The sequence below is a fragment of the Staurois parvus genome, unplaced genomic scaffold (assembly GCF_062004578.1).
Source record: "Staurois parvus isolate SC_StPar_1 unplaced genomic scaffold, SC_StPar_1.0 ptg000350l, whole genome shotgun sequence".
Lineage (NCBI taxonomy): Eukaryota > Metazoa > Chordata > Amphibia > Anura > Ranidae > Staurois > Staurois parvus.
The window spans coordinates 3250815-3275484 of NW_028318146.1; the positions used below are offsets into that span (position 1 = coordinate 3250815).

The 24670-nt window shown below is 41.8% G+C and overlaps 1 protein-coding gene across 3 annotated transcripts in view; it reads left to right on the forward strand.

Annotated features, from left to right (window-relative positions):
- Positions 1-24670, forward strand: part of CTTN (cortactin) — an 82411-nt gene that overhangs the window by 18105 nt on the left and 39636 nt on the right. For all 3 annotated transcript variants that reach the window (XM_089684596.1, XM_089684594.1, XM_089684595.1), the window contains exons 2-5: positions 6874-6954; positions 11015-11088; positions 12232-12361; positions 17153-17263. In XM_089684596.1, coding sequence (XP_089540722.1) covers positions 6874-6954; positions 11015-11088; positions 12232-12361; positions 17153-17263 — 396 coding nt within the window. The remainder of the gene's footprint in view (positions 1-6873; positions 6955-11014; positions 11089-12231; positions 12362-17152; positions 17264-24670) is intronic.

The window sequence follows — 24670 nt, forward strand, 5'->3', positions numbered from 1 at the left end:
ATTAAAACAAACTCATGCAAGGATGTTGTCATGAATCCTGATCTACATTTGTGTCTTTTATCTGTCTGCAGTTTAGCTTTTTTAAAAAAAAAAAAAAAAAAAAAAAAAGCATTGATTCACTTTAAATAACCAAAAGTTCACAAGGGATCCAGTGCTTAGTCACAGAGGGCTACATGCCCAGTCATTTGTTGCATTCACTTGTTGATCTGTCATGATGCCTATTCCTCATTATGTGCCACTTTTTGTTCTGGAAGCAGACATGTGGGTCACGGGCCGGGGTCCAACGTTTGCTCTAAGTGTTCAGCCATGCCTGTGCCTTCTCTGCTGAATGTACAAACATGCTGCGCTTATTGATGTCAGGCCTGGAAATGTGATTGAGAACACATTTTGTTCTTACTGGATGGTGTTTTCAGCCACAGAGGATGATGGCGCTTTTTCAGTTTAATACAAATGAAATCTGCACTATTCAATGGTGGTTTTTATTTTAACCCCTTCAAGGTAGCTGGTGGCCCTTTTAAGTGGGTTTTAATGCTGGGAGGTGACTGTGACTGCTGTGATTGGCTCTTAGCCCTGGTTCACACTGATGCAGTGAAGAATTCGCAGTGCTTTCAGTGCGAATTCCGCACTGCATCACAATCGCATACCGGTCATACGAACCGATGCGGGGGTGTGTATGTTAACACCCCAACATCGGTCCGCAAAACGCAGTGCGATGTGCAGAATCGGATCGCATAGATATTCACACCTATGCGATCCATCTATGCAATCCGATTCTAGTGCGGACCAAAAAAAGGGTCCTGCACGGTTTGGGTGCGGTGCGTATAGAGCCATACATAATGTATGGCTCTAATCGCACTGCATACAAATCACATGTGATTTGCAGAGGAATGCAGTGCAGTTCCTGTGCAAATCACATGGGATTTACCGCACTGCTGTAGTGTGAACCTAGGCTTACAGTGCTCACATGATTGCTGCCATCTTATAAGCTTTGTTCCGCCATCTTTAGTCCGCTTGCGCATATGCACTGTCAGTGTCTTCTAGGTATCTTGGACTTGGCAGAGTCCATTCATAGAACACTTTGAGCTCATTCAGAAAATACAAAGCATTCTCTGAATGGTGCTCAGGCCGAGCGTCAGGCCTCCTATTTTCAGAGTGCATCAGGCCGGCCGCTCCGCACAGGACACAGAAGCAAGTGAAGATCACTGAAGTAATGGTGTCTATTTCAGTGATTTCCAGCTTCCAGGGGCATCGGCCAGGTATGGTATATACACTGTGCGCACAATTATTAGGCAAGTGAGTATTTTGACCAAATCATCTTTTTTAAGCATATTGTCCAAGCTGTAAAAACTTGAATGCTTATTGGATTGAAGCATATCAGGTGATGTGTATTTGTATGAGGAAGGGTGTGGCCTAAGAAGATCAACACCCTGTATCAGGGTAATTATTAGGCAGCTTCTTTTCCTCAGGCAAAATGGGCCAAAAAAGAGATTTAACTGACTCCGAAAAGTCAAAAATTGTAAATAGTCTTTCAGAGGGATGCAGCACTCTCGAAATTGCTAAGATATTGGGGTGTGATTACAGAACAATCAAACGTTTTGTTGAAAATAGTCAACAGGTTTGCAAGAAACGTGTTGAGAAAAAAAAAAAAAAACATGCATGCAAATTAACTGCCAAAGACTTTAGTGAAGCTACCAGGAACCCATTATCCTCCAGTGCTGTCATATTCCAGAACTGCAACCTACCTGGAGGGCCCAGAAGTACAAGGTGTTCAGTGCTCAGAGACATGGCCAAGGTAAAGCAGGCTGAAACCCGAACACCACTGAACAAGACACATAAGCTGATACGTGAAGACTGGGCCAAGAAATATCTGAAGACTGATATTTACAAGGTTTTATGGACTGATGAGATGAGAGCAGGGGCGGACTGACCATTTGGAAACTCGGGCACTGCCCGAGGGCCCGGGGTCAGTAGGGGGCCCCATGAGATGCCCCTGGTACCTTTTTTCATAGGCTTTTTTGAGTTTGGGCAAGGACACAGGGGCCCCATGATCCCTTATTGCCCGGGGGCCCCATGAGTTGTCAGTCCGCCCCTGGATGAGAGTGACTTGACTGACCAGATGGATGGGCCCGTGTCTGGATCAGTATGGGGCTCAGAGTTGCACTTGACTGACACCAGCAGGGTGGAGGTGGTGTAGTGGTATGGGCTGTTATTATTAAAAATGAGCTAGTTGGACCTTTTCCGGGTTGAAGACTCATCAACTCCCAAACCTACTGCCATTTTTTAGAAGTAACGTTCTACAAGCAGTGGTAAACTAAAGTCTGCATCTTTCAAGACCGTGATATTTATGCAAAACGATGCTCCATCACATGCATTGAAGTACTCCATTGTTTGGCTAGCCAGTAAAGGCCTTAAAGATGAAAGAACAATGACATGGCCCCCTTCCTCACCTGACCTAAACCCTATTGAGAACTTGTGGATCCTTCTTAAATGGGAAATATACGGTGAAGGAAAACCGTACACGTCTCTGAACAGTGTCTGGGAGGCTGTGGTTGTTGCTGCACAAAAAAGTTGTTAGTCAACAGATCAAGAAACTGACAGACTCCATGAATGGAAGGCTTATGACTATTGAAGGGTTATATATCGGTCACTGATTTTATTTTTATTTTTTTCTCTGAAATGTTTGTAAATTCTGAGTTGTTTATTTTTCTCACTTTAACGGATGAAAAAAAAACAAGTGAGAGGGGAAAATTTTCATTTAGTTGCATAATAATTCTACACAAAAAGCCCTGGTTCACACCACTGCAACTTCAAGTGCGACATGAGATTTACAAATCACACCTGAAGTTGCATCTAATGTATTTCTATGGCACGCTCTTAATCAGTGCGATTTGAAGTAGCGCAATTTCAAAACTAGCTCCTGCACTACTTTTTTATGATTTCATTACAACTTGCATTAACTTCTGTTTAATAAAGTTTAATCAAAGCTACAGTGAAATCGGAGGTACAAATCGCACTGATCTGCAGCTTTGAAAGCGCACAACTTCACTGTGAACAAGGGCTAGTAGTTGCCCAATAACTGCACACAGAGATACTATCCTAAGAAAGCCAAAACTTCACTTTTACTTTCTTAAATATTCAGGTTTGAGGTTTAACATTTTGGATTGACAGAGAGTACTGTAATTGTTCAATAATGAAATCGTCCTCCAAAAATACAACTTGCCTAATAATTGTGCACGCAGTGTATACATAGTTACACAGGTCCAAGCTGGGACAGTGTAACTATGTATAATCGGGTGTGGAAATTTTTGAAAACTACTGGTCCAGGGACTAAATCGGTGTCCCAATCTATTTGTCCCTCATGACAATCTACTTGTCCAGATATAAAAAAAACAAAAAACAAAAACATTTCAACAAAAACTGTATTTAAATTGGAGGTAATCTTAGGAATGTCTGGGGCTTTTAAAAAACAAAAGGGACTTAAATGTGTAATAATTTTAACATTGCACCGTTTATCTCCTCCTCCCCTCCCTGCCTGTCTCCAGCCCCACTTCCGGGGACTACAGGAAGGGGAGAAACCTTGCAGTGTAATGAGCACTGATTGGGTGCTCGTCAGTAAAGGAGAGTGTCGGGCTTATCCTTTATTCCTTTCGCTGCCGTTTTTGCACAAGTTTAATAACTAATTTTAGGCCTGAAGATTACATAAAACCCCCAAACATGATATATTTTCTGAAAGCGGAGACCCTAGAGAATAAACTAGTGGTAATTCCAATTTTTTATGTAGCATGATATTACCGCAGAATTTCAGTAAAAAAATACAAGCAAGTTAATTTTAGGGCACAAAAAAGCAATAAATTACCCTACTGTTTGCAAAATATAAAAGATGAGGTTGCACCAAGTAAATATATATCCAACTTGTCAAACCTTAAATTTGTGTGCACTCGTGAAATGGCGACAAACTTCAGTAACCTATATTTTCTATAGGTTGACACATTTAAAGCTCCTTCAGTTTAGCATTACGGAGGAGGTCTGGTGCTAGAATTATTGCTCTCGTTCTGGTGTGCGCGACGATATGACGTGTATTACAATCAACGTTTTCATGCTTAGGCGCCCCAGCATGTGCTTTTACGTTTGTATGTGTCAATTTTTTTTGGCAGGGGGGAAAGGTGGTGGTATGTGTTTTGGATGTAACTTTCATTTTTTTACAATAAAAAAAAAATTAATTTTTTTTCCTTTTTTTTTGTTTTTCATCACATAGGGGACAGAGTCCCTTATGTGATAATTTTTTTTTGTGACAGGTTCTCTTTATTGAGGCAACCAGTGGTGCATGTCTTCCCTGTGCTCCACTGAATGTAATGCAGTGCACATCGCACCACATTACATTGTTTTCCAGCTTTCATGGCTGGGAATCTCTCAACAGGACCCGGAAGTGATGTTATAATGACAGGGCAAGAAGGAGAGGGATGTGTCCACTCTCCTTCCTCCCCTCTAGCTGATGTCGGTGAGCCCATTGATTGCCCGCAGCTGGGCTAAAGGTAGAAAAAAAAAAACTACATTTCCTGTGGGTCAGGCGATAGGAATCGAACATCCCTGAAATATAGCCACGACTTGACTTCCTCTTTAAGTTTAGGGTAAATTCAGGTTATGGTTAAAATTAGGAATATCTTCAGGTTGATGAGAGGGTTTTGTGTAGAGCATTACTTTTACTTTTTTTTTTTTTCCTTTCCTCCGAGTGCAATAAATTGGGCGTGATGCTTTCCTTTTTTATCTTTTGAATTACTTGGCATTGTAGTGGAGGCATCTAAAACAACTGTGCCTAGATCATCGCAGCTATAAATAACATTCGTACCAGTAGTGCCAAGTAATTGTTAAGGACAATGTGTCGCCATAGTGACTGAAGATGACTACTCGCCAAGTAGAACATACAAAAACTTCTCTCTCTGAATGTATTTTTTTGTTTTTTTTGTTTGTGGTAATCTTCAGTATTAAAATATCTGAATGTGTATGCTGTATCTCCTAGCCATCAAAAAAAGTGCTTGTGCCTTTTCAGAAAGTGCATTGTCTTATTTCATTGATATCAAAAGGGCACCATAGAGATTAATGTGATTTCCTTTGTCGGGTATTGCAGCGCCACAGCAAATGCAGGAGAAGTAGCACTAGTGTGAACGGGGCCTAAAGGCTAAGTGTACCTTTCTAACCATGTTTCATGTTACACCCATATTTGGGGCGTAACATAAAACATGGTCATAGTCTGCACGCCATCCCCTAAAGCGACATCACCACACTTGTAGTCCATTAATACTTCCTCTAGCCCTATAACTGAAGGCCTAGAGCAGGGGTCTCGGAATTATGGCCCTCCAGCTGTTGAAGTACTACAAGTTCCATCATGCCTCTGCCTCTGGGAGGCTTGCCTGGAAGTCTTGCAAGACCTCATGGGACTTGCAGTTCCTCAACACCTAGAGGGCCATAGTTTAGAGACCCCTGGCCCAGAGCAGGGGTCTCCAATCTTTATAAACGGACATTTTTACTGTTCTTCAGACTTTAGGGGGGCTGGATGTTGGTGTGAGTGGGAGCAATAGAACCACATTGGTGTCAGTGGCAAGAATAATGTCCAATCGTTGGATGTCAGTGGGAGGATTAGTGTCTATCAGTGGGAGGAAAAGTGCCCCAAGGGCCAGGTAAAGGCAAGCAAAGGGCCGCATCCTGCCCTTGAGTCGCAGTTTGGAGACCACTGGCCTAGAGGAATAGTCTGCAGGAGCCTGAGCATTGCACCCCCAATTTGTGGTTGCAGTGCTTTGCAGGCTCCAATGCAAACAATTTTTTATCGATGTGGGTGTATTGATTTTGCAATAGGTGAAATATGTCTTTAACAGCGACACCTTTGTTTTACAGTGATATTAAAGGTGATTTTGTTTTCAAAAAAGTACCAAACATGTCATACCTGCCTGCTCTGTGCAGTGGTTTTGTACAGAGTAGCCCTGATCCTTCTCTTTCCTCGGGTTCCCCGCTGGTACTCCTGGCCCCTCCCTCCTGCTGAGTACCCCCAGAGCAAGCAGGCTTGGGGGCACCCAAGCAGGCTTGCTCCTGATCCGCTACTCTGTGCCCATTCACAAACAGAGCTGTGGCTCAGCCCCACCCCCACTCTCTCTCTCCCCTCATTGGTCCACTGGCTGATTGACTTCTGCTGTCTCAGCCAGTGAGGAGGTAGAGTCCCCAGAGAGCTGAGGCTCTCGTGCGCATCACTGTATTGCGATGGGGCTCAGGTAAGTATGGGGGAGGGGGTTGCTGCACATAGGTTTTTTTTTTTTTATCTTCATGCATAGAATGCATGAAGGTTAAAAAAAACAAAAACAAAAAAAAAACCTTTAGCCTTTGCACCCACTTTAAGGTTAGTAGGTGAATGCTAGAACCTCTCATCATTTTTTATTTTTTTGTTTTGTTTTCCTGGTTCACATTTTCCCTCTCTAACTGAAAAAGGCTGTTCCAAGAACCCCAAACTGAAAAAAAATTGCCTGGTACCACAACTCATTCTCTTCACTTATAATATGTGGCAGTGGGATGTCAGGACTGACCTTTTACAATAATGTGTTTTTGCAGTACTGTACTGTATGTTCAGGTGACACACCCACAAGGGCGGGTCCATGACAGCCCTGAGTTTACAGGAAGTAAGTTCAATGACACTGGCAGTCATTCAGCTCGGAAGAGAACCAGCAGCATAGTTTAGATTTTCTTTTTAGGACAGCTCTGGATGAAAGGTTAGTATTGGAACAAGAGTGTTGCTTTATTACTTTTTTAAAGGCTAAGCAATTTTTTTTATGTAGGGTGGAGTGCTACTTTATTGTGAGTGCTGTACTTAACAAAGGTTCTTTATTTCAGATGTGGAAAGCAGCAGCAGGACATTCCTTTTCCATCTCTGCAGATGACAATGATGACTGGGAGACGGATCCTGATTTTGTGGTGAGTTTATAAGAAGTATGAAATCTGAGATAACGTTTTCCATATACTGCAGAGCATGACTCTATAATCCTGCCATAGCTGCTCCAATGTAATTCTTTACATTTTGGCCAAATTATTTTAGGACATAAAATCACTGAGACTACTGTAATTAAACTTATCGTGCGGCACTTAGAATTCTAGGCCAGATCTAAACCGTACAACACAACCAACAAAACAAAGTGCACATTCAGCGATATTTGCTCCCTTGGCTATGGGACTATTTCTGTACATACACATTGTATTTGATTTTTTTTTTAATCACATTTCATCTGTAAGCACCAATTTTTACTTTGAAAAGTTTTTTTTTTTTTTTTTTTTTTAAATAATAAATGAACAATGTCCTTTGCAACATATGAGGGTGGATTTACTAAAGGCAAATGGACTGCGAACTTTGCAAGGCCAGTTGCACTCCTTTACCCAGAACATAGAGAATGTGGTGAAACTTCTTCTGATTTCCAGCATCCAGTCTTGTGCAAGCAAAAATGCAGTCTTTTTGTTTTCCTTGCACCTTATTTTTTTTTTTTTTACACCTTTTATTGGGTGTTTTTTTTTTTTTAACACCCGATTGGGTGTTTTCTTTTTACCCCTAATTGGGTGTTTTTTACAAAGTGATGATTTACCACATTCACTAAGCTCTGGTGAAAATGAGTGCAACTTCACTTACAAAGTGCACAGTCTATTTGCCTTTAGTAAAGCAACCCCATAGTATTTAAAATGAGAAAAGTGATACAGAGCCATTGGATGAAAGCATGTATTTGTGCACTAGTTCCAAGGGTTCAACTGAACAATTATTAGCATCCCATTATCATGATTGTTTGACTTATTCTTATCATTACAACCTGTTTGGTTGCTTTTGGCGCCGCTTAAAGTAGAGGTGAAAGCGTATCCCTGTGTTCCAGAACATGGAGCGCAGGCTTGTCCAAGGGGCTAGGAAATGTAAAGAGGAAAGGATTGTTGATACTCCCCACCAAAGCGCTTGTTCTGCTGATCGATAAATGAAAATGGCACATATGATAGTGCCATCATTTTTGTTCCAAAAAAAAAAAAAAGATCCAGTATGTTGTGTCAGGCATTTTCAATTGTGGCATGAAAATTGCATGTCTCAGCTGGCACACTGATGCGAAAAACAAGCAATCTGACGATCGACAAACTTTTTTAATTCGGATTTTGGCTCCTCTATGGCTTGCTTAACCCCCAGGAAATGTAGGCTGAGACCGCTCTCTATCATTTATTCACCTGGGCTGGGCGTGAGTAGCTGCAATCCTCTCCTCTTTACATTATTCTACCGGTAGTTGGGTACAGCAGGGAATTAATTAATTTCTTAATGAGCAACCTTTTGTGTTTTTTTTTTTTTTTTTTGTTTCTTTTCTCATATTAATTTGGGTTGAGGTTTGATCCTTTGGAGCTTTCTGTTGTGTTATTTTAGGTTATAGTAGAACTTTAGGCAATTCAGGTAAGGGAGGGGTATACCCGTCAGATTTTTTTTTTTTTTTTGGTGTTCCATTTCTGAGATTTCACTTCCTGTCCCATAGCCAAACAGGAAGTGAGAGGAAATCCCTGCAAATTAAGGGAATCCCTGGGGATGCCCAGGTCACCAGAACTTGTGTCCCCATTGGATGATTTCCCCTCTATTACTTTTCTGGGGACAACCCAAAAATTTTAGATTTTCTTTTACTTCCACTTTCGATTATAATGTTAAACAGGACAAATGGAGAGGGTGAATTTCCTTAACTGATGCGGAGACAGCAATAAAAATTGACAGGGGTTTCAATCCACCTCCACTTTATCCAAAATCAAGAAAAATAAGTTTTTTGCCTTTAAGTTATACTATAAAATTACGTCTCAGAATGATACCAAATGATTCCCATGAGCAGCTAGAAAACCATACCATAAAATATCAAATTTTCAATAAATATAACTAAAAAGAAAGCTGCTTACACATACTCATATAAATGTGCAAAACCATAAATAAATAAACATACAGTGCCTCGCTTTCCTTATATCCAAATCCCTAAAACCATATGTGAGTAGACAAAAAAAATATATCCTGTGAATGGTCTCTATAATTCAAAGTCTCTTAATATAAAGCTTCTTAATTTTGCCCCTCCACAATTAATGTACTGAATTACGTTGTGTCTTAGTATTAATCCACCATTAACGCCGCCAGATGCGCCCTCACCTGGAGTTTTTGACCTCACAAAATGTTAGGTCAAAAAACGCTTGTGTCTCTTGACATGAACATAAGAGAACGGATATATCTTGTATATGGAGTCTTGCTTCAGTGGGGAACGATCTGTTTATTGCCTCCTCCACTCAGCATACATATATCGGAGAGAGTAAGTAAACCACAATAATGCTTTATCCTCTTATAACACTAGTTTATTCAAATACATTAAAATTGGCCACTCACATTGTATAGGTGCTCCATCGCACCTGATATCATGCTCATTTAGTTCAAAATATCACATCGTATACATATACAGCTAGCTTCCACTTCCCTGATCCATCATACCAGTGATGCGAGCGTCATGACGTCATCAAGCCCCTCTACCTCGCAGAATGTTTTATGCAGTGGACCTTCAAGGGTGCATTCACATTTGCGAATGCGCCCGCACTGCAATTTTAGATGTAATAACCCCAGCTGGAGTGATGGCCTATCACTCGCATGTAATCACTGCATGAGCTGGCAGCCTCCAACTGCTTTCAGTAGAGATGCCTCACGCAGCTAATCGTGGGAGCCCTGCCTGGGTGCTCGCATCTAATTGCAGTGCAGGTGCATTTGCACGTGTGAATTCACCCCAATTACTGCCAGTAAGTACTCTAGGTGCTTTATGGTATATGTAATAAAATTGGAATATTGCGTGTTTATTTCCTCCTTTAAATCATGCCTGAAAACAAGACCAGTGTGTTTTTTGAAGGTGTAGTCCATTGAATGCAGTCAGGTTCAGTTCTTTATTTTATGCAATAAAGGCTAACAATTGTGTGGAGAATGGATAATTGTCTCCTGATTCTGTGAAAATATATTTGATTTGTTTCGCGCTCCACTAAATTAATTATTTAAGTGAACTATAATATATAAAGTGCAATATGTGCTCAAATGATAATAGTGATATCCATGTAATATATGATCCAAGACAATTATTATTAAATGAAAAAAATATATATTAAAAAGTTGTGAATAAATAAATATAAATTGATGAATAATAACTAATCAAATATATAGTGTCGACAAATTAAAATCTCCAATCCAAAGCTGTGTCTCCTGATTCTGTGTTTATACCTCATAGTATGCAAGCAAGATCCATCGTGAGTTCGTGTAACTTCACTAGGCTGTGTTCTGATTAGTTACATTTAAACTCAACTCTGGGCTAATCAGATATTAAATACAAGAGGCATTTGTATTTCTGCTTAGATTGTGGTGTCCTTTATATATTTCACACAGGTCTGTGCAGTAATCCGGCATGAAACAACTCCTATATTTTGCCTCTGTGAAGGAACTTTCTCTGATAAGGGACCAGTCCCTACTACATTGTTTTCCTTGTGCAGAGTGACTGGTCTTATATCCACCCCCTCCTGTAGGATCCCTCCAAAAGCTCTGCTCTCTACACAGACTATGTACAGCATAGTAATTATGTCACAATTACATTCTCAAGAGAGTATATGGCTTTGCAAAGACATTCAGTGTACACAAAGTGGAGCCTTATCCTTTGTTGCTCTTGAGGAATATAAATGAATATTTATTTTTTCCCTTTGTACCTAGTTAGCACTTGAATAAAGCTGATGGTATCGCAAGTGCTTAAAAGTAACACTGAGGGGGAGATTTAATAAAACTGGTGCACACAGAATCTGAACCAGCTATGCATAGTAACCAGTCAGCTTCTAGTTTTTATTATTGAAGCATAATTGAAGTTAGAAGCTGATTGGCTACTATGCACATTTGCATCGGATTTTGTTTGCACCAGTTTTAGTACCTCTCCCACTATGCGGAGTGTAATATTTATCACCTTTTTTCTGTGAATAGAATGATGTATCCGAGAAGGAACAAAGATGGGGAGCAAAAACTGTGGAAGGATCTGGTCATCAGGAACACATCAAGTAAGTGAACCATTTAGAAATTGGTGTGGTGCAGGGATTGTTCTTGCTACCTATTGAAATTGCCTGGAAAGATACATCAGGAAAGTTTTAAACATGAGAATTGTTCTGTGATTTATATCCCTCAGCTCTTTCACCTTCGCAGAAAAGCTGAAGGCTATGGGCAGGCTGGAGTGTCATCTGAAACAAGCTAAACTGGTTGCAAGGGGAGTTGTAACCATAGACACTCCACTGGATAGGCATGTATGGGAGCACTTTCCTGCACCCCATCATTTCTGATAGACTGAAGACTGAATTAGGTGCACGGGGTTTTTGTAAATGTTAAAAGCTGAAATCATTATTCAAGAACGTGTTTAAAGAGGAGTCCTTACTAGTAAATTAAATATTAGAGGGCAAAAAATGCAAGCAAGGGAAAAATGATTAGTCACTAGTATTGCCTATATAGATTCCTTGCAGCTGATCTTTTCCACATTACTGACTTACTATGTCTGCACTTTGTCGCTCTGTGGAGATGGCCATCTTGGTAGATTCTTATGACTCTGCTTTCTCTTGTCAGAGCTGTCCTCCTTCAGACTGATGATCTAATAACTGGTAAGGGAATATTTAAAAAGCTGTATTAGAGTTGTAGATGGGACAGATCCACAGATGCATTGAGATCCTTGCGCTACAGATCTTGAGGTATAACTTCTTCTCCAGTAGGGAGAACCGTGAGCCAGCAACAAATCTCAGTCAAAATTTCAGGACATTAGCAGTCACAGACAGCAGTACATTAGGCCTCGCACATCAGACATACAGCTATGAAGCCCAGAAGTGCTAAGACACACTCATTGGGAGGTGCACTGCTATTTTAAGGAGGAATTTGAGTCAATTTTCAGAATACTGCTTAGATTAAAAAACACATTTGTAGATTTTTGTTTATATCATAGCAAATCTTTTTGAATTCAGGTTCACTTAAAGGAACAACTCCACAGCAAAAGAAAATCAATTCTCAGTGGAATGGTAGGGGTTTTCGATACCTTGCCAGATATTTGAAGAGCTAATTTGTAATCATTTTTGAACTGTACTGTGTGTTCTCTCAAATCTATATTGCCAGTTAGAATTTTAAATAATACCTATAATAATGATGCCTCCCTGATTTTGTCCTAGCATCCATGTATTGAGGAGAAATGTCTCCCAGGAACACCAGTCACTGAAAGAACAGGAACTGGAGTCTGGACCCAAAGCTTCTCACGGTTATGGAGGAAAGTTTGGTGTGGAGAAGGACCGCATGGACAAGGTGGGTGCAAACTCTCTGAACATTTTTTTGAGCAAGGCTTTTTAGGAGTACAACATGGTGGTAGGTTTTTGTTTCAGTGGCTTGGGGAAGTGAGTTTTGGAGCTTGAGTCAATGGGCTTTTGTTGACACCAGAACTGCTTTTCTTATGATAATAAGTCAATGGGAATGCAAAAGTTCTTGAAACTTGTTGATGCAGCTTAGGAGGTCAGCTACTATAGAACTGGTAAACTGATCTTAAATGCAAACTAAAAGCATACTGCTTCACAAAAAACCTCTTACTCAACGCTAGGCTTTCTTTGATAAAAGAATGACATACAGTATCTCCCAGAAGTGAGGCCTCCCCTCACATTTTTGTAAATATTTTATTATATCTTTTCATGTGACAACACTGAAGAAATGACACTTTGCTACAATGTGACACAGTGAGTGTACAGCTTGTATAACAGTGTAAATTTGCTGTCCCCTCAAAATAACTCAACACACAGCCATTAGCTTAGGATGATGCTGTTGTGTATAGGGACTGAATAAAGTTAGGTGACCTAACACTTTAATTGTATATTATTGTGTAGAGTCACTGCATAGTTATGTAAACTAACACTTTAATGATGTATCATTGTGTCATGTGACTTCATAAAGTTAGGTGAACTAACCCATTAATGATTGCAGTGCTGTAATAATGTGCCTTTTATGCCTGCTTACATTTTAGCTTCAACTGCAGCAGAACTCCAGTCAATTTTTTTTTTTTTTTTTTTTTTCTTTACATCATGCAGTGTGGCTGTGCCCCCCATTGCATGGATCAGCTGCTCATTTTTTCTAGGGGTGAGCTCAAAGCTCATACTCACCTGAACCGCTGATCTTCAGGAAAACTGCGCTCCCCCACGATCCAGCAGTAGAGTGTTCCTTTCTATGGAACGTGCTGACATCAGGAGCAGTCCATTTACAAGACTGCTGGAGCACAGGGTGATGGGAGCCGATGGGACTGGTCTTGTGTGGGGGGAGGATCGGTGGGTCAGATGAGTATATCTCGCTGTTTTCTCCCCTAGAGCAAAACAAGCAGTTAACCCGTGCAGGGCGGGCACAGCCCCACTACATGGGCAAGAAACAATTTTTGGCCAGAATTCTTCTTTAAGACTTCTCTCATGTGGGAATACTGGTATGCAATTCTATTCATGTCTAATGCGATGTGCAGCTGCATGGACATTGTCGCATGTCTGTAAACGTTTTGTTACAAGGAAAAAAGTATAAAGCATTAAAAAAAAAATTAGGATAGAAACCTTGATAAAACAATATAGTTTTTCACTACAACTTTAGTAAGTAAATCATGGCAGCACAAAATAAGGTACAAAGATCTCTTAATATGAATCAGAATGTTACAATGTTGATTTTAGAGTGTCTAGTGGATGAATATAAAAACAATTTGTTAAAAGTGGAATTTTCCTGTAGACGAGTAACTTTTTGATGGTACTAGAAGGTGTAAATTCTCATACAACAAAGCAGTTATTTAGGGGTCTCTAGTACTAAAGTATTTGAAAAATGTACACTGGGTTTTGCTTTACAACATTTAACATTTTTCCTTTTAATTTTCTATAAAGAGAGATTTCAGCTCCCTTAATTTTTCATAAATGTTATGTCCGACACCCCTTTAAGAAGAAAAACACAATATTTGTGGAACCTGCCTGTTTATTAGAATGCCCTTGATAGCAAATTCAGTACTGTGTGTTCTTGGTGTTTAGTACATACTTCCTGTGAGCGAATGCCATCGCTATGAATGGAGGTTTAGAATGGCTGAGTTGAGGCCTGTGTTGAAGCATTAGAGAGTTCATTGTGTCTCAGCTTGGTTTGGCAGCTCTGTGACTGATGGATCGTAGACGCCAGCTTGCTGTGCTGCTACCAAATCAGGAATCGGCCACCAAACAAGAGGATATCTTAATACAGGCACTGTAGTGTACGCCATGGGTCAACTTGCCTCATGCTGAGTCATTTTACTGCTCAGATGATTTCTGCTTAGTATAGGAAATAGGAAGTGGTTAGTGGAATAATCTCCAATTCCAGGCTGGGTCTGGCAGGCATTAGGAAGACTTTCCTGTCATCTTATGCCAAGTTTCTGTCGCATGACTAGAGATACAGCTAACAAGATCAAGGGTAACTGCACTCATAAGTGTTGAGGAGAATAAGCCTCCCATATATAGTCATCTATTAAACTGTCACTAAACTATATATCACCAAAAATAATCTATATACTAGGTTTTCTGCCTGCCTCCCTTGTAACGTCTTTGTTGAGCTAATGAATCTCTCGTTTATCCCCCTTTATTTCCATTTGTTTTTGAACAAGCAGTGCTCTTTAGTTAGTCATGTGCTCTGCTTTATACACACTACAAATCCGATAGTCCATGGCTCATCTCAAGAGCGAGCAAGAGAGGGTGACTACGTTTCTACATACAGTGGAATAATGCAGCTAATGACCGTGTGCGGCTACATGTGTACAGCAATGGCCACTCAGCCCATTTTAACTAATGGCGGACTGACCGTGGCTGCTGCTCTATTCCTATAGCCACTGCTGATCGCATATCCGGTTATTCCCGAACAAGAATCCACAGATTCTAGCCGCAGAAATCCAGGCAGCACCAACCCAGCCGTGTGAAGAAGGCTTTATACCAGGAAAATGGTGATGCTAAATTGGATATCTGCTGAGCCCTTAAATATAAAAGCCTAAGTGCAGCCAAAATAAAAAATGCATAAATCAGCACACAACACATAACTTGCATTCAGCTGGATGTGTCCTTTGTACTGATTCTGTCCCACCACACCGCTGTAATCTTCCAGTGTGGCAGGGGTTAAAACTGTGACAGGCCATCGTTGGGAGTGCCTGCTGTTTCTACCCACCTCCTCTATTTATGTACTCCTTAAGTACCCAACTACTCCATTCATGTACTGCAGCTTCTATGAATGAAAACTGGATCTGGAGGGAGCGCAGTTTTCAATAATCCGGATGATCATAATGACAGTAGTAAGAAGAGACAAAGTTTTAAAGAGGTGGCAAAGTCATCAATATAAAACAAAAATGCTGGTCACGCTGCAGGTTTAAGTTCTAATGTACTAACGTGCATCATATACTAGCACATTATGACAGACTTACCTGCACACTGAGCTCTCCAGCACAGCACTGTCACTGCTTCCTCAGCGCTTCCATCTTCGCCCGGTGTTCTTTCCAGGTTTCGTATTTTTGGCCGCTTGAATGGCTGGGCACTGGCGATATCACTGCAGCGCATGCACACGGAAGCCACATCACAGAGTGGGCCGTAAATGTGATCTGAGCTGCGCATGTGCGGCTCAGATCATATTACCAGCTGACAGGCAGGGGGGAGATTTGACAGAAGAGACCACTAGGGTTTTTTCTGTTATAAAAAAATAAAAAAACCCTGTCAGTGGATTATTAAAATAGACTTTAAAGCTGACCTCAGGAAAGATATCAAAGACACACATTGATGCAGCTCTGTATATATTAATACACCGTTAAATTAAAAATAAATGCAAGGAGTTTAGGGACCTGTATATGACTTGGTACCAGCTTTTTGCAGATCCTTATACAGCACAGCTCAGACTGGTAGAGGTAGAAGTGGCCCGAGAAGCCAATCCGCTGTGGTACTCATGTTCTTACATAGAGCATGTTATTAGGAGGAGAGAGCAGAGTACTAGATGAGCTAATTGGTCTGCTACTTCTCCTTTCACTGTCCAGTCACAGGCTGAGGGGAGTGACATCTAAGTATTAGGATGGATTCGCCTGTTCAGCAAAGTTATCTGTCCGCTGATCCCCACTGAGCAGGCGAATGACAGGTCCATCTCCTCTTGTAATATCCCAGTAAGTGTATTGCTGCGCACATACATACATACATACATACATACATACATACATACATATTTTGTACACACATACTTGAATAAAAAAAAAAAACCCATAATGTGCAAAATAAAAATGGAAACCTAGTATTGCTTAGCCCTAAAAATACACATCGATTTTCTCACTCATATCTTATTAAAATATATGCAATTACTAATTCATAAATGTCCATGCTCATGAAATATTATATTAGAGTGAAACTAGACATAAATAATAATCAAATGTCCACAGTTCATAAGATGTACATGTTCCACCTCCTGTGTTTACTCCAAAGCATGCAAAAATGTGTTTTCCACCACTGTTCAGTCCTGCACTCACCTCCACTTATAGACCTGTCCTCTTACAGGTCATATGTGCTTGTTTCCCTGAACTGGGATCCTCAGATTTGTGCCACTCCTGTATGTGGCCTCTCTTGTGCATAGCTGACAGAGACAGCCCACTGTTCTCTATGGGGCAGTTGGATGTAAATGTACTGCCTGTCTGTTTACATCTTACTGTCATCCGATCCGCTAGATGGATGGAGAACAGGTTCCCCATCTGTCTGTTTTTAGCAGATTTTATCGGATGCAGGGTAGTGTAAATGGACACGCCCATTTTACATCCGCCTACTCATAGAGAACAACAGATGATCCGATTGGTCCACTTGTGTGAAAGGGGACTTTCTGAACTGCAGACACTGTTGGCTCTCCTGCCAGGTAGGGCTGTACTGTGTGTCATTGTGTAAATTTAATATAAAAGACTTATGGGAGCCGTTCTACCTGTGTTTTGCCCATCCAGACCTGTGTATTTGTTTGCCTGTAATTTTAGTTTTAAAGTGACTTAATTTGTTTTCTATGGGCCACACATGTGTTGGTAAGATTTAACAGACAGTATTTTTTTCCTTTTTATTGTAGTCTGCAGTTGGACATGAATACCAGACAAAGCTTTCCAAGCACTGTTCCCAGTCTGATTCAGCGAAAGGTTTTGGTGGAAAGTTCGGTGTCCAGACTGACCGAGTGGATAAGGTAATATTGAAGTCTTGTCTAATAGTAAGGAATTTAAAGTCCAACGTCTGCCAAAGCTTTACATTTTCTGACAGAGCAGGGTAGGGAGAGAACTCCTGTCAAGTGTGTGTGTGTTTTTTTTGTATCCTGTGCTTTGTGACCCTATTGGATGGATTTCCCCTTACTTTCCTGTCTTAGTCTCTCCAGTTTAGACACTCAAAGTTAAGAACTTCCATAAGGTTATTACTGTCTGTCTTTTCCCAGTGACTACTGCCCCCCTCATTTCTTGTCTTGCTGCCACAGTGTGTCATAGGGACAAAATGAGGTGAAATCTTCAAACAAGGTCATGGACAACAATAAAAGCTTGATAAACTTATTTACTTTTCCAATGTCTATCCAAAGCTTAAAAAAAACAAAAAAAAAAACAAATTGCCCGGGGTTGGGATTTAACACTTGCATTGTCAGAGGTGTGCGTGTGTGTTCATACATGTTTTAAAGATGATTTCAAACCTGAAGGTTACTTAAAAACCCCAACACGTTATATTCTTTGTGAACACATAGTCCCTTGAGAGTAAAGTGATGGTAATATCATATGATAAATATATATTTTTTTAATGTCCTACAATATTAATGCAACAGTTTATCAAGCATAGGAGAAATGTAGCAGGGGTGCTTGGTAGCATTTGCCCAATCCATGGCAGCAAAAGGGTTAAATAAGCCATTGGCAGAAGTAGAACATCAAATAATTAAAGCTTAATGTTCTTGGAGCTTGGACCAATGTAATTATGCATGTGACATACTTGGCAAATGCCCTTGGAAATCACTGAAGTAGATACCGCTGCTCCAGTGATCTCTACTTGTGTCTGGGTCTGCTGCTGAGCAATGGGTGTGTTGTCTTGTGAATACAGCAGGTTGACTGCTTTACATTTGCTGAATGATGAAGTGTTCTCTGATTGGACGAGTTGTAGAGCGTGACCTCATCACTCTGCCTTTCCACCTCGTCCAACTGGAGAGCGCTTTGCATTCCTTCAGAATGGTGCTGAATGGCACCCATGTCAAGCAACTGACCTCCTGTATGCACAATGCAGGATAGCAGCTGCTCGGCACCGGTCCCGGAAACATGTGGAGACCACTGAAGTAGCAATGTCTACTTCAGTGATTTACGTCTTCCAGTGACATTGGCCAGGTGTGGTATTTACATAGTTATGTTAGTCCAAGCTGCACCAGTGTAACTGTATATTACATGCCGATGCAAGGAATTATTCTTCAGAACGGTGCCACCTGCTTTGCATTGTTAACCCCCCTGGCGGTATTCCCGAGTGTAGCTTGGGGTAAAGTTTCAGTACCACAAGCGGTAACCTCGAGCTACACTCGGGCTTACCATGCGGCGCTGCTCTGGGATCTGTTCCTCACTTACCTTGTCCTGCGCTCCCGCGATGTCCCTCCTGCAGTGTCCCCGGCAATGTCCTCCGGCGGATGCCGGCATCTGTTTTCTGGGTTCCGTCTTCTGGGTTCCTGCGACGTCGGGATGTACGGGGGATGGAACGGCGGGAAATTTGAAAATGACAAAAAATGACATTCATTAAATACACTAAAATCTGATAGTATAACATTACTGTATCAAACCATTTCACATACATTTTGTCCCTAATGCTTTGTCCTGTGCCCTGCCTGCATTTTTACTGTTCATTCTGCCTGGAAACTGAGAAATGTCCATGGCGTCCAAAAAGCGTCCCTTTAGGTCAAAATCGTTTTTAGACCAGCTAGAGAACAGCGATAGTAAATTTGAACTACTTGCAGAATTGAGTGATAATGTTTCATGGGGAAATTCGTTATCAGACACTGAAAACGATTTTGTGACTTTGCTCAGTGATGTGCGAACTTGACGCTATATTTCAAATTTCAGTGTTTTTGGTTTGATTATATTATTGAATTAAATTTATTTATATTATTTTTTATGATTATTAAATTATAATTTATGATTTCGTGTTTCAAATTTTAACATACCTGGGATGTTTACTAGACTCTTGTTCGGACATATTTCAGTGAGTTATTCCTAAAAATGACAGGCCTAAAATAAAAAAAATACATATTTCCATGCAAAAAAAGTACCGCTTTGAGCACAGAAATATGGACATAATCAGACCGCTAGGGAGGTTAAAGCACTTGTTTTTGTTTCGTTAGGCAAACTTTTTGGAGTGAAATTATCAGGCTTTAAAGAAGAACTCTGAGCAAATGCATTTAATAAAGTGCAGCATATATATATATTTACAAATAGAATGGCCTATACAGCCATGAGCACTGTAGACGCCCTAGTTGAACAATTCTGTGGATGGCATAGTGACATGTTTGCTATGTGAGCAGTTACCAAGTCATAGCAGAAAATCATTTGTCATGCTCCAGAATCCAGTCTGACAGACAAACTAAGACATAATTTTCCTCCAGCAAGAACAATCCTCACTTGAATTCTTTGACTGATGCAGCAAGTTGACTGAGCCAGATGTTTAAAGTATTAGAAGCTTGCTTATCTTAACCTGAAATTAAAGGTCTGTTTATTCACTAGTGGGCCACCCCCATATAAAATCTGGCATTCCAAACTCTTCCTAGCCTGGGAAATGGAGTATATGGGCATGCTACCAGGAGGTTTGGCAATGTATTCTATAGCAGGTATAGTTGATATACCTGTCTCCCTACTCAGATTGTCTCAGTTGTTCCTTGTACATAGTGTATATTGCACGCCTCAGACTATTCCAGGGGCACCGTAGAGATTGCTCAGTCTGCCTGAAATGCCAAGGAGCTCCGGTAGATCGAGGTATTGGCAAGCAGTAGTAGACACTATAAATAGGGTTTTTCAAATGCACATTCCTTTAGACCCATTACCATGTATCTTGGGTAATTTGGATCTCCTCAGGCACTTTCCCCTCCCCTCTGAAACATGCACACATCACCCCCATACTTAAAAAGCCCTCCCTGGACCCCAATGACCCGAACAACCTCAGACCCATCTCCCTGCTCCCATTTACATCTACACTCCTCGAGCGCCTAGTCTACACCCGCCTATGCTCTCACCTCAACGACAACAACCTCCTCGATCCCCTACAGTCCGGCTTCCGTCCCCTACACTCCACCGAAACTGCCTTACTCAAACTCTCCAACGACCTGCTAACCGCCAAAGCTAATGGACACTACTCAGTGCTCCTACTCCTTGACCTCTCTGCGGCCTTCGACACAGTCGACCACCCCCTCCTCCTCAAAAAACTACACTCCCTCGGCCTCAGAGATTCTGCTCTCTCCTGGCTCTCATCCTACCTGTCACAACGCTCCTTAAGCGTTACCTATAATGCTACCACCTCCCCCTCACTCCCCCTCTCTGTTGGGGTCCCTCAAGGCTCTGTCCTCGGGCCCCTTCTCTTCTCCATCTATACCTCCTCCCTTGGCCAACTCATACACTCTCACGGCTTCAACTACCACCTCTATGCCGACGACACACAAATCTATCTCTCAACCCCCCACCTCACCCCCTTGGTCTCAGCCCGAATCACACACCTACTGAGCGACATATCAGACTGGATGTCGCTCCACTTCCTTAAATTGAACCTCTCCAAAACCGAGTTTCTTGTCTTCCCCCCAGCCCGGACACCACCCCCCATTGATTTCTCCGTCACATCCAACAACGCTACCATCAAACCCGCCCCGCAGGCCAGAGTACTGGGTGTCATTCTGGACTCCAACCTATCCTTCCAGCCCCAAGTCCAATCTTTAACAAACTCGTGCAGACTCCACCTCCGCAACATCGCCAAAATCCGCACGTTCCTTACCCCAGAAACCACTAAACAGCTCATCCACTCCATCATATCACGACTCGACTACTGCAACTCCCTCCTCACTGGCCTGCCTCGCCGCTGGCTATCCCCTCTTCAGTCCATCCTGAACACGGCTGCCAGACTCATTCACCTTTCCAACCGCTCTGTCTCCGCCACCCCCCTCTGCCAATCCCTCCACTGGCTTCCGATTGCGCAACGGATCAAATTCAAAATCCTAACGCTGACGTACAAAGCTGTCCACCATACTGCCCCGTACTACATCTCTGACCTAATATCCAAGTACCGCCCAGCACGCACACTCCGCTCCTCACAAGACCTCCTTCTCTCTAGTTCCCTGGTCTCCTCCTCCCATGCCCGCCTCCAGGACTTCTCCAGGGTGTCACCCATCCTCTGGAACTCCCTGCCCCAACCCATCAGATTATCACCTACTCTCCTCTCCTTTAGGCGCACCCTGAAAACCCATCTCTTCAGGGAAGCCTACCCCACCCCCTGCTAACTTGCCGACCTCCTCCACTCTTCCTACCACTCCATCCCCCACAGCTATCTCCTCCTGTGCCACCACCCCCTCCCTCCTAGATTGTAAGCTCGAAAGAGCAGGGCCCTTGATCCCCTCATGTTTTGCATTGTATTGGTATTGTTCTGTCACATGTTCTGTCTCCCTTTGTAATGTACAGCGCTGAGCGAACTATTGGCGCTTTATAAATACTGTATAATAATAATAATAATAATAATATTCAAATGAGGTTGGGATCCCAGTCTCCAGACTTACTCCTTGCCCACAAACGTATATCTTTATAGTGGATCTCCCCAAATCTCCCTACATTTGAAGACTTTCGTATTTGTTAACTCCTGAAGGAGTGCATGATTTTTCAACATGGGAATATCCCAAATAAGTTCACCAAATTCTGGGAGCCGTAGCTCTCGACTTGTCAGTCAAGCTATGCCTCCGCTTCCTCCTCACTGGAGTTTAACTGTGCTGTGTGTCTCTATGGATGCACACAGCCTGGCTCAGTAGCACATTCGCATGGGAGCCCCCTCAACACACACGGCTTCTTGAGGGGGCACACGGAGGAAGGAGGCGTGGACAGCACCAGCAGGAGGCTTCAGAATTTTTTCATGTTACAGTCAAAAAATTATGTGATGGACCAACACAAAGTGGCACATAATTGTGAAGTGGAAGGAAAATGATAAATGTTTTTAAATTTTTTTTTTTTACAAATATCTGAAAAGTGTGGCGCTGCCCCTCTGAGTTAGTACTTTGTAGAACCACTGTTTGCTGCAATTACAGTTGCAAGTCTTTTTGGGGATATCTCTACCAGCTTTGCACATCTAGAGAGTAGCATTTTTGCCCATTTTTCTTTTCAAAATAGCTCAAGCTCTGTCACATTGGAGGAGAGCGTCTGTGTACAGCAATTTTCAAGTCTTGCCACAGATTCTCAATTGGATTTAGGTCTGGACTTTGACTGGGTCATTCTAACACATGAATATGCTTTGATCTAAATCATTCCATTGTAGCTCTGGCTGTATGTTTAGGGTCGTTGTGCTGCTGGAAGGTGAACCTCGGGCCCAGTCTCAAGTCTTTTTCAGACTCTAAACAGGTTTTCTTCCAAGATTGCCCTGTATTTAGCTCCATCCATCTTCCCATCAATCTGACCAGCTTCCCTGTCCCTGCTGAAGAAAAGCATCCCCACAACATGATGCTGGCACCACCATGTTTCACAGTGGGGATGGTGTGTTCAGGGTGATGTGCAGTGCTAGTTTTCCACCACACCTAGCATTTTACTTTTAGGTCAACAATTTCAATGTTGGTCTCTGACCAGAGCACCTTCCACATATTTGCTGCGTCTCCCACATGGCTCTTCGCAAACTGCAAATGAGAATTCTTATAGCTTTCTTTCAACAATGGCTTTCTTTTTGCCACTCCTTCTATAAAGGCCAGATTTGTGGAATGCACCACTAATAGTTGTCCTGTGGACAGATTCTCCCACCTGAGCTGTGGATCTCGGCAGCTCCTCCAGAGTTACCATGGGCCTCTTGGCTGCTTCTCTGATTAATGCGCTCCTTTCCTGGCCTGTCCATTTAGGTGGATGGCCATGTCTTGGTTGGTTTGCAGTGGTTCCATACTCTTACCATTTTTGGATGATTTAACAGTGGTCCATGAGATATTCATAGCTTGGGATCTCTTTTATAACCTAATCCTGCTTTAAACTTCTCCACAACTTTCTCTTTGACCTGTCTGGTGTGTTCCTCGGCCTTCATGATGCTGCTTGTTCACTAATGTTCTATAACAGCCCTCTGAGGGCTTCACAGAACAGCTGTATTTATACTTATATTAAATTACACACAGGTAGACTCTAGTTAGAGGCAATTGGTTCCACTAGCTTTTAGTTAGGGGTATCAGAGTAAAGGGGGCTGAATACAAATGCACTCCACACTTTTTAGATATTTATTTGTAAAAAATTTTGAAACCAGTTTTTAACATTTTCCTTCCACTTCACAATTATGTGCCACTTTGTGTTGGTCTATCACATAAAATCCCAATAAAATACATTTACGTTTTTGGTTGTAACATGACAAAATGTGGAAAATTTCAAGGGGGTATGAATACTTTTTCAAGGCATTGTAAGTATACCATATTTTAAATTTAAATAAAAGAAGAAAATTAAATATAATTTTGCAATCACTTTAACAAGACTTTTTGCTGTCTTCCTTTCATAAAAATTTGTTTTAGTTGGGGTGTCACCTTATTACATAAGAATTACACTTTGAAAACACATCAGATCTCAATAGGGAAAAATTTATCATGCTGGATATCTATACTGATTTGGACTGGGTAATGTGTGAGGAATGTAAGGATGCCCCATCGTTTGCTGGAAATGAAAATTAGCAATCTACAGAGGACTGAATTCAGACACCCAGAAAATCAAAGTAAAAAAACGATGCAGCAGGCTAGTCCATTTTGCTGAAATTTCATTGCAGCAACTCAAAATGGTACTCCGTAGTTCAGGGGTGTCCAAACTTTTTTCAAAGAGGGCCAGATTGGATGAAGTGAACATGGTGGAGGGCCGAACATTTTTCCAAACATTCTTTGAACCATTACAATTAAATGCAAATAAATTATTTTATGCCAAGTTACCGTATTTTTCGCCGTATAAGACGCACCTGACCATAAGACGCACCTAGGTTTTAGAGGCAGAAAACAGGAAAAAAAAAATTCTGAACTAATGGACTGCAGACACAGTACAGGAGATGACCAGAGACTGCGGATAGCACAGGGATGACCAGAGACTGCGGATAGCACAGGGATGACCAGAGACTGCGGACAGCACAGGGATGACCAGAGACTGCGGACAGCACAGGGATGACCAGAGACTGCGGACAGCACAGGGATGACCAGAGACTGCGGACAGCACAGGGATGACCAGAGACTGCGGACAGCACAGGGATGACCAGAGACTGCGGACAGTACAGATGACTGCTGACCTTTGGGGAGGTGGGGAGCGGGTACCTGAATTTGACAGGTACCCGCTCTTACTTCCGCAGTTGTTCTTTGATCTTACCTGTTCCTCGATCCAGCCGCGTGCTGTCTTCCCGGCTTCTGTAA